This window comes from Amphiprion ocellaris, chromosome 14 (assembly GCF_022539595.1).
Source record: "Amphiprion ocellaris isolate individual 3 ecotype Okinawa chromosome 14, ASM2253959v1, whole genome shotgun sequence".
In the NCBI taxonomy this organism is placed as follows: Eukaryota; Metazoa; Chordata; class Actinopteri; family Pomacentridae; genus Amphiprion; species Amphiprion ocellaris.
Window position 1 is genome coordinate 35736751 of NC_072779.1, and position 11303 is coordinate 35748053.

An 11303-nucleotide genomic window follows, 5' to 3' on the forward strand; every position below is an offset into this window, starting at 1 on the left:
AAGACGTAGTACACCTGGGACTCTCTCTCTTCGTCTCCGTGGGCGGCCGAGCACACGTATGACGTGTCATTGAGGCGACCCGTGAAGCCGCGGCCCGGCTCGTATGTCAACCCGTCCACCGGCGTCCTGCTGGGACGCTCCAGCAGAGACACGTTGAGACGTGGGTTGGACACCACGCAGGGGATGGTGTCCTCCTCCGCCTCCTTCATCACCACACCTGGACCAACCGGGACGAACCATTGGTCTGGATCTGAGGGGGACAGGGGGACAGACAGGTGGAACTGACAGGTCAGCAGAGAGACAGGTGGGACTGACAGGTCTGGAGAGAAACAGGTGGGACTGACAGGCCAGCAGAGAGACAGGTGAGACAGGCAGGTCAGCAGAGAGACAGGTGGGACAGATATAGACTGCTACCTTGTCCAGGTATGAAAATGTTGATGTCTCTGCTCTGATTGGATGCCTCCTCCTCACAGGTGTATCTCCCAGAGTTCCTCCAGGTGACATTAACGAGCTGCAGGACGCTGCTGGACCCCCTACTGTCCACAAAAACCCCGTCTACCCGGAAGTCCGGAGGGAATCGCCACGTCACTTGACTCCACCCCGAACACACCTGAGGAAACAGACAGGTATCTGTAGAGACAGACAGGTATCTGCAGAGACAGACAGGTATCTGTAGAGACAGACGGGTATCTGCAGAGACAGACAGGTACCTGTAGAGACAGATAGGTATCTGTAGAGACAGACAGGTATCTGCAGAGACAGACAGGTACGTGTAGAGACAGACAGGTACGTGTAGAGACAGACAGGTGCCTGTAGAGACAGACAGGTATGTGTAGAGACAGACAGGTACCTATAGAGACAAACAGGTACGTGTAGAGACAGACAGGTACGTGTAGAGACAGACAGGTACCTATAGAGACAAACAGGTGCCTGTAGAGACAGACAGGTACGTGTAGAGACAGACAGGTACCTATAGAGACAAACAGGTGCCTGTAGAGACAGACAGGTACGTGTAGAGACAGACAGGTACCTATAGAGACAAACAGGTGCCTGTAGAGACAGACAGGTACGTGTAGAGACAGACAGGTACCTATAGAGACAGACAGGTGCCTGTAGAGACAGACAGGTACGTGTAGTGACAGACAGGTACCTATAGAGACAAACAGGTGCCTGTAGAGACAGACAGGTACGTGTAGAGACAGACAGGTACCTATAGAGACAAACAGGTGCCTGTAGAGACAGACAAGTGTTACTGACCACAGTGAAGTTGGAGTTTGAGTTGAGCAGAACTTCAGAAGCTGATGGCAGAAGCTCCAGAGCCACGCCCCCTTCAGGACAAACCAGGAACACACCTGCATACAGACAGACATGTAGACAGACAGGTGGACAGACAGGTAGACAGACAGGTGGACAGACAGGTAGTCAGACTGGTGGACAGACATGTAAACAGACAGGTGGACAAACAGGTGTTCTTTTCCAGTGATGTAACCTTTATACTCACACAACAGCAGCAGGTTCAGGTTCCTGTTCCGTGCTCTGATGGACGCCATCATGGCCACCAGTCCTGATCAATGGGAGCACAGAGAGGAGAGCTCAGGTGTTTACAGGTAACCCCCACAGGTAACTCCTACAGGAAACTCCTACAGGTAACCCCCACAGGTAGTTTTACTGCGTTTATACTGCAGTACGACAGTAATCTTGTTGTTTTACTGCATTTATACTGCAGTACTACAGTAAGCATGTACTTTTATTGCATTTATACTGCAGTACTACAGTACAGTAATCATTCAGTTTTACTGCATTTATACTGCAGTACTACACTACAGTAATCATGTAGTTTTACTGCATTTATACTGCAGTACTACAGTGATCATGTAGTTTTACTGCATTTATACTGCAGTACTACAGTAATCATGTAGTTTTATTGCATTATACTGCAGTACTACAGTAATCACGTACTTTTATTGCATTTATACTGCAGCACTACAGTGCAGTAATCATGTAGTTTTACTACATTTATACTGCAGTACTACAGTAATCATGTAGTTTTGCTGCATTTATACTGCAGTACTACAGTAATCATGTAGTTTTACTGAGTTGATACTGCAGTACTACAGTAATCATGTAGTTTTACTGCATTTATATTGCAGTACTACAGTAATCATGTAGTTTAACTGTGTTTATACTGCAGCACTACAGTAATCATGTAATTATACTGCATTTAGCTGCAGTACTACAGTGCATTAATGATGTATTTTACTGCATTTATACTGCAGTACTACAATAATCATGTAGTTTTACTGCATTTATACTGCAGTACTACAGTAATCATGTAGTTTTACTGCATTATACTGCAGTACTACAGTAATCATGTACTTTTATTGCATTTATACTGCAGCACTACAGTGCAGTAATCATGTAGTTTTACTATGTTTATACTGCAGTACTACAGTAATCATGTAGTTTTGCTGCATTTATACTGCAGTACTACAGTAATCATGTAGTTTAACTGTGTTTATACTGCAGCACTACAGTAATCATGTAATTATACTGCATTTAGCTGCAGTACTACAGTGCATTAATGATGTAGTTTTACTGCATTTATACTGCAGTACTACACTACAGTAAAAATGCATTTTTACTGTGTTCATACTGCAGTACTACACGACAGTAACCATGTAGTGTTACTGCATTTATACTGCAGTACTACAGTAATCATGTACTTTTATTGCATTTATAATGCAGTACTACAGTACCGTAATCATGTAGTTTTACGGCATTTATACTGTAGTACTACACTACAGTAATCATGTAGTTTTACTGCATTTATACTGCAGTACTACAGTAATCATGTACTTTTATTGCATTTATACTGCAGTACTACTGTACAGTAATCATGTAGTTTTACTGCATTTATACTGCAGTACTACAGTAATCATGTAGTTTTACTGCATGTACACTGCAACACTACAGGGCAGTAATCATGTAGTTTTACTGCATTTATACATCAGTACTACAGTAATCATGTAGTTTTACTGAGTTTATACTGCAGTACTACAGTAATCACGTAGTTTTACTGCATTTATATTGCAATACTACAGTAATCATGTCATTTAACTGCGTTTATACTGCAGTACTACAGTAATCATGTAATCATACTGCGTTTAGCTGCAGTACTACAGTAATCATAGTTTTACTGAATTGATACTGCAGTATTACAGTAATCACGTAGTTTTACTGCATTTATATTGCAGTACTACAGTAATCATGTAGTTTGACTGCGTTTATACTGCAGTACTACAGTAATCATGTAATTATACTGCATTTAGCTGCAGTACTACAGTGCATTAATGATGTAGTTTTACTGCATTTATACTGCAGTACTACACTACAGTAATCATGTAGTTTTACTGCATTTATACTGCAGTACTACAGTAATCATGTAGTTTTACTGCATGTACACTGCAACACTACAGGGCAGTAATCATGTAGTTTTACTGCATTTATACATCAGTACTACAGTAATCATGTAGTTTTACTGAGTTTATACTGCAGTACTACAGTAATCACGTAGTTTTACTGCATTTATATTGCAATACTACAGTAATCATGTCATTTAACTGCGTTTATACTGCAGTACTACAGTAATCATGTAATCATACTGCGTTTAGCTGCAGTACTACAGTAATCATAGTTTTACTGAATTGATACTGCAGTATTACAGTAATCACGTAGTTTTACTGCATTTATATTGCAGTACTACAGTAATCATGTAGTTTGACTGCGTTTATACTGCAGTACTACAGTAATCATGTAATTATACTGCATTTAGCTGCAGTACTACAGTGCATTAATGATGTAGTTTTACTGCATTTATACTGCAGTACTACACTACAGTAATCATGTAGTTTTACTGCATTTATACTGCAGTACTACCAGTAATCATGTACTTTTATTGCATTTATACTGCAGTACTACAGTAATCATGTACTTTTATTGCATTTATACTGCAGTACTACCGTACAGTAATCATGTAGTTTTAGTGCATTCATACTGCAGTACTACAGTAATCATGTAGTTTTACTGCATTTACACTGCAGTACTACAGTACAGTAATCAGGTAGTTTCTCTGTGTTTATACTGCAGTACTACAGTACAGTAATCGTGTAGTTGTACTGCGTTGATACTGCAGTACTACAGTACTACTGCCTGAACATTCCTCTCCTGAATGTTTTCACAGTCCGTCCAACCGCAGCGCATGCCCGGGGAGATCGACCAATCAGAGGCCTGCTTCATCCTGCAGATGGAAAGAATGTTGACCACTGAAGAAGAAAATAAACGGGAGGAATTTCCTGTTAGGAGGAGGAGGACGGACAGGAGGAGGAGGAGGGAGAAGAGGAGGAAGAGGAGGAAGAGGAGGAGGAGGAGGAGGGAGAGGAGGAAGGAGGAGGAGGAGAGAGGGAGAGGACGAAGGAGGAGGACGGAGGAGGAGGAGGAAGAGGAGGAGGAGGAGGAAGAGGAGGTAGGAGGAGGAAGGGACAGGAGGAGGAGGAGGAGGAAGAGGCAGGAGGAGGAGAGGAGGACTGATCTGGTCCTCCTCAGAGACCAGGATCAGTCAGTGAGACCAGGGGTCTGTTTCAAAAAGCAGGTTTCGTTAAAAGTCAGAGTCTGTTAATCCTGAAATGAAGGAAAATCTCAGTTTTCTGTCTCGGAGTCTGTTAACCTGCTTTGTGAAACGGATCCCTGGAGATTCCAAACAAGGAGTCAAGATGGACGTCTGGTGACCCCCAGAACAACATTAAACCCAAGAATGATGCTCAACAACTGCAGTATTTACATCAATAACTGCAGTTACTTACATCAACAACTGCAGTACTTACATCAATAACTGCAGTATTTACATCATTAACTGCAGTACTTACATCAATTAACTGCAGTATTTACATCAATAACTGCAGTATTTACATCAATAACTGCAGTATTGTACATCAATGACTACTAGTATCTTACAACTAGAAGATCGATCAAAGTGATCAATCAGACCAAAAGTAGGATCTCTTACTGAATTGTCAGAAGCAGCAATCACATTGCAGCTGTGCCTGTCACCTCACCTGTCCTGTCCTACCGTCCATTAGTGTAGCTCCCACTCTGCATCATGATTGGTCAGCTCAGATGAGTGACAGGCTGTGAGTGAGAAAACAGATCATTGATCACTGAAGATAAACATGGAGGACTCCTTGATGCCTGTCTGTGGCAGGAACCAATCAGGAACAGGTGAGCATCAAGTTACCATGAGAGACGTAGCACGCACCATCAGTAACCATGGAGATGTTGCACAGGAGAGCGCTGAGCATCTCTCTTCATGTCAGTTTTCCCATCAGAGATTTTGGTGTCTGTTGTTTGGTATTAAGCTGTGTGTGTCCACTAAATGTGATGTTCTCATTGCACGTAAACAGCATGGCAACACTGAAAATCAACACGGATGGTGGGTGGTCACTAGCAGACCACAGTGGGGCTCTATGTGGTCATGTGACCGAGCTGTCAGCTGGACGGGCCGGCAGACATGTTGGATAAACACGCCGCATGCTGCATGCTGGTCCGGTTGTGGTGTGTTTACCTGCAGCTCATTTGCATAAAGTAGACTGGACTTCTACTTTATGCAAATTGGATGCAGCGTGTGGAGATTCCACTCATCGTGTGAAAATGTCCTCAAACTTCTAAACTAGCCATCAGTGAACTAAAACCAGGACAGATTCAGCTGCAGATTATTTCTGCCTCAAATGCTTTCAGAAATACTTTTCTCTGAAGTGTTTTCTAAATAAAAGGGAAAGTTTGCAGCTGAGCCGCTGTGTTTATCTGACTCATCTGCTGGACTGTCCAGCTGAAAGCTCGGTCACGTGACCACGTAGCGGCCCACTGTTGGTCCAGATGTCACGTGACCACGTAGCCCACTGTTGGTCCAGATGTCACGTGACCATGTTGTGGTCCACTAGTGACTGCCCACCATCCCTGTGATTTTCAGATGCCGTGCGGGAAAATCACATCTAGTGGAAACGCGGCTTAACACTCACCAGCTTTAACACCTGATTAACACCAGTTCCAATACTTCAATGATTAATAAACTGTCAATCAATGAGCAGCATTTCTGATCTGGTGGTTACCATGACAACCACAATGTAAACAACACCTGATAAGATATTTAGATCAATTCACTGCACCAAAACAACTCCACAACATGACGACAACAACACCACAACATGACAACACCACAACCCACAACATGACAACACCACAACAACACCACAACAACGTGACTATACCACAACAACACCACAACATGATGACAACACCACAACATGACAACAACACCACAACATGATGACAACACCAAAACATGACAACAACAACACCACAACAATGTGACAGCACCAAACACCACAACATGACAACAACAACACAACACCACAATATGACAACAACACAACATGAAAACAACAACAGAACAATCACATCACCACAAACAACACTATAACATCAAACACTAACAACATGAGAACAAGAACACCAACAACATGACTACAAAAAAGCACAACACCACAAACATGGCTACAACAACACAACATCACAAAACCACAAACAACACTATACTACAACAACACTACAACATCACATGACAACACACAATAAGACACAACATGACAAGAACAATACCACCACAACATGACAACCAACACCACAACAACACCACAACATGACAACAACATCATAACAACACCACAAACATGAACAACAACACCACAACATCAAAACAACACCACAACATGACAACAACAGCAACAACACCACAAACAACAACACAACATGAGAATGGACATCACAACAACACCACCATATGACAACAACACCACAACATGACCACAACAACACCCATAACATGACAACTACCACACCAATCATGACAACAACAAACAACATGAGAACCTCACAACAACACCACAACAACAAACACCACATGACAACAACACCACAACAACAACACCCACATGACAACAACACCACAACAAAAACTACCACATGACAACAACACCACAATAACACTACAACACCACAACATGACAACAACACCCACAAACATGAGAACAAATATCAAAAGCAACACCACAAACACATGACAACAGCCACAACTCCAAAACATGATAACGGACACCTACAACAAACGTGACAACACAACAACACAACTGACAACACTACCCACAATTATATAACAAAACAAGGACCACAACACATCAACAGCATGACACTACACCATGACACAATCCCAGAGTCCAGCTTCAGCTGCTGGTTTCTGAACATCAGTCACACCACAAAAATACACAACGACCATCAAAACGTTACACTAAATACCAAAAAAATACACAGCTACAGGAGGACACAAATACATCCAAAGTCTTTGTTGTCCAGTTTACTGCTCGCAACTTGTTTCTGTGGAAACTCAGTAGTACTGCACTGATGGAACATTTCAGAGTATTTGTGTTGTTAAAGTACAGATATTGAGTTTACGGAAACCTTCTGATGCAGCTCTTCCTCTGTTTCTGCTTCTTCTGTTTTTCTTTCTCTTTTACTATCGTCTAGTTCCTCACCTTTGTCGCCTTCTTCTCCTTCTTCTTCTTCTTCTTCTCCTTCTTCTTCTTGTTCTTCTCCTCTCTTCAGTCTCATTCCAGACGAGCGACGAATGGAAACCAACAGACTGAGTCACAGAAAGAGAGAAACGTCTGTTTTCAATTTGTCTCAACGTCGATTGCCCTCAGGAAGTGAACTCAGTCCAACACACACACACACACACACACACACACACACACACACACACACAGAGAGACACACACACACAGACAGAGACACATGCACAGTAACACACACACACACACACACACACACACACACACACACACACACACACACACACAGTAGTGAGAACTAGTGGAAAGCACAAAAAGGCCTTTACTGTGTGTGTGTGTGTGTGTGTGTGTGTGTGTGTGTGTGTGTGTGTGTGTGTGTGTGTGTGTGTGTGTGTGTGTGTGTGTGTGTGTGTGTCAGCAGATTCATCGATGGATCAGTAATAAATAAGTTTGTCTTCAGTCTGCAGCTCTAAACCTCCAGATGAACCTGATTCAGTTTCACATATTTCAGTCTGATTTATTCCACAAACCTTCATCAGATTTTAAATTTATTTTGCCAATAACTGAGAGAATAATTTGATAAATTCATGGAATCAGACACTCTGTTGAGTGAAACTGCTGCAATTCCACAGGTTGACCAGCAGGTGTCTGTATTGCTAAACTTCACGTCAATATAAACTCACATTAGACACTCCTCTCAGCGTTCATGCTCTCTGATGTGGTTTCTGAGCACGCTCTGTTGGATTTCTTCTTTCCAGCAGCAGACTTCATGTGAACAGAACAAAACACAGCAGAAAATGTTTTGTTCAGCATCATCAACGAATCACCTCACAGTATTCAGATTACTTTAAGTACAAAGGCAGAGTTTCTCCTCTGATGATCAGAGACAAAGACAAATATTTCAACACTATTTAAAGTTCAGCTCCAATGTAGAAACTCAGTGAAACTGTAGTACCACTAATCAGGAGGTCTAGAAGGAGTCATAGTACCACTAATCAGGAGGTCTAGGAGGAGTCATAGCACCACTAATCAGGAGGTCTAGGAGGAGTCATAGTACCACTAATCAGGAGGTCTAGAAGGAGTCATAGTACCACTAATCAGGAGGTCTAGAAGGAGTCATAGTACCACTAATCAGGAGGTCTAGGAGGAGTCATAGCACCACTAATCAGGAGGTCTAGGAGGAGTCATAGTACCACTAATTAGGAGGTCTAGGAGGAGTCATAGTACCACTAATCAGGAGGTCTAGAAGGAGTCATAGTACCACTTATCAGGAGGTCTAGGAGGAGTCATAGTACCACTAATCAAGAGGTACAGAAGGAGTCATAGTACCACTAATCAAGAGGTACAGAAGGAGTCATAGTACCACTAATCAAGAGGTACAGAAGGAGTCATAGGACCACTAATCAAGAGGTACAGAAGGAGTCATGGTACCACTAATCAAGAGGTACAAGGAGTCATAGTACCACTAATCAAGAGGTACAGAAGGAGTCATAGGACCACTGTGACAGAGCGCCTCTAAATGCCCGTCACTCTTAAGCCCTGTGCGCTTTTTCTCCTCTCTGCGGCTCCGGAGGGGGCGGGGTGCAAGAGCGCACCACGCGCTCCATTGTTCTCACAGCGCGCGCTGTGAAACGGTTTTCTGGGACCATCCGCACGTTCCCCGGCCCTGGACTCATAAACTGCCTGTCATAATCCTCCCCATATCTGGACTCACCTCTTCCCTGCTGTAACGCATCGAGGGTGCACACTCGGTGCCTACACGTCTCCCCTCACCAAGCACACCCGGACAGTAACACTCACCTCTCAATGACTGTGCAGCCTCTGTGTCGTGGGCCAAACAGAGGCGCTTCCTGGCCGTGAGGGAAATGGGGCAAGTGGCGCGCAATGAGGCCACCATGTGACCTGGATTTTCCCATTTTCCGGTTCTGTAGTTATTTTGTGGTTTATTATGTTTTCAGAGTTGTTTCAGTTACCATAAGTTGGGTAATTTGTTTTGTGTAATTTTGGTTTAATTGTATTATGGATTTTGTTCTTCCTTATGGTTATTTTGGCCTTTTCTTATTTACCCCCTACAATTAACTTTTGGTTTGCCCGGGGGAGGGGCTAGGGGGGTATATATGGGCCCGAGTTGAACAGCCAGTGAGTTGGTGCTGGAGGTGCTCTAGGCGATGTGGCTGCCCGCTGAAAGGTTTCAAGCTCTCTGTAAATACTTCTGTTTTTTTTTCCTGCTGTGTCCACCAGTCTTTTTGCACTGTAAATATTTATATACGCTTTTAAAGGATTTGGTGCAAATAAAAAAATTCACTGTTTTTGGAACTCTTCGACCTTGCCATCATTTTTATAATTTTTTTAAATGAACCCGTGACAACCACTAATCAGGAGGTCTAGAAGGAGTCATAGTACCACTAATCAAGAGGTCTAGAAGGAGTCATAGGACCACTAATCAGGAGGTACAGAAGGAGTCATAGCACCACTAATCAGGAGATCTAGAAGGAGTCATAGTACCACTAATCAGGAGGTATAGAAGGAGTCATAGCACCACTAATCAGGAGGTATAGGAGGAGTCATAGTACCACTAATCAGGAGGTCTAGAAGGAGTCATAGCACCACTAATCAGGAGGTCTAGGAGGAGTCACAGAACCACTAATCAGGATATTATAATAATATATATATATATATATATATATATATATTTTTTTTCAAAATAAATCAAAAACTAAAAAATGAGCAAGTTGGTCTCTCACACTGAGCTGGTCTCAGGCATCAGCTCTGGCTTAAAATGTCTCTTTGCTGCTGCTGTGTCATACTTATGTGGCTTCACTCTATCAGACGGCTGTCCACTCCTCACATCAGCCTCCAGTCTGTAGTGCGGCAGGTTGGCTAGCTCCTGGCTGTGGAAGGATGGAAGCCACACTATCCATCCACACACCCCGTCAACGCTGCCGTCCTCTTCATCTGACATCATGTCAGTTGTGATGCCCTTCCAGAAGTCCTCTTCATCTGGAGCAAGGACTGTCTTCCTGGCATCCAGCAGCTGTGAACACAATCAGTACAGGAAATCAATACACTTACTAATGTAACAGCGACCAGCAATACTATTCTAACCACATTTTGTATAAAACACACAATGTAATGAATCAAACTAATATCTCTTACCCTCTTTCTTCTGTGGTGACTCGGGGCAGAAGACTTCATGGCCTCCGCCTGATCCGCCATGTTGGGTTGACTGTAGCGGTAGTTCCTCCGTAGAGTTTCAAAATGCTTTTTACAATCAGCTGGAAAACAGTTAAATGAAGCCGTTATTAGCTTTATTATTATTATTTCCTGCTATTTTCAGCTTTTGTTGCTGTTGATGAAGTCAGATAATTTAGAACATAGAAGAACGTCTGTCTCCACATCTGGACTTCAGCCAAAGTTTTAACTAAATATGTCCTGACTGTCTCATTGTGAGGTGAGCCCAGTCTGTGAAAATAAATCAGAACATTCATTTACTACTCACAGCAGAATAACTGCAGAGTCAACTGTAAAGTCATTTAAAACAGTTTTAAATTAGCAGACACAATTTGAATGGATGCATGAATTGTTTACAATCTACAGTACAACAATTTGTGTACATTCAGCTGACAA

At 42.7% G+C, this 11303-nt stretch overlaps 2 protein-coding genes across 5 annotated transcripts in view; both read right to left on the reverse strand.

Moving 5' to 3' along the window:
- LOC129350537 (platelet-derived growth factor receptor beta-like) overlaps window positions 1-1653 on the reverse strand; it is a 24892-nt gene extending 23239 nt beyond the window's left edge. For 2 of the 3 annotated variants that reach the window (XM_055017380.1, XM_055017378.1), the window contains exons 1-4: window positions 1502-1653; window positions 1258-1352; window positions 415-610; window positions 1-250 (exon numbers count right to left, since the gene is read on the reverse strand). The exon at window positions 1-250 is cut by the window's left edge and continues 11 nt beyond it. In XM_055017380.1, coding sequence (XP_054873355.1) covers window positions 1-250; window positions 415-610; window positions 1258-1352; window positions 1502-1553 — 593 coding nt within the window. In that variant the 5' untranslated portion in view covers window positions 1554-1653. The remainder of the gene's footprint in view (window positions 251-414; window positions 611-1257; window positions 1353-1501) is intronic. The other variant, XM_055017379.1, reaches the window with a different exon arrangement.
- Window positions 1654-7422: 5769 nt separating this feature from the next.
- On the reverse strand, window positions 7423-11253 carry LOC111575717 (uncharacterized protein C14orf93 homolog). Of its 2 annotated transcripts, XM_055017420.1 has the most exons (5): window positions 11051-11251; window positions 10833-10951; window positions 10484-10710; window positions 8360-8441; window positions 7423-7747 (listed from the first exon to the last, which is right to left on the reverse strand). In XM_055017420.1, the coding sequence occupies exons 2-4, from the start codon at window positions 10890-10892 to the stop codon at window positions 8381-8383; spliced, it is 348 nt and encodes a 115-aa protein (XP_054873395.1). In that variant the 5' UTR covers window positions 10893-10951; window positions 11051-11251; the 3' UTR covers window positions 7423-7747; window positions 8360-8380. The 2 variants fall into 2 exon arrangements, with proteins under 2 accessions (XP_054873395.1, XP_054873394.1); XM_055017419.1 differs by lacking the exons at window positions 7423-7747; window positions 8360-8441 and having other exon boundaries at window positions 9822-10710; window positions 11051-11253.
- Window positions 11254-11303: the final 50 nt, after the last annotated feature.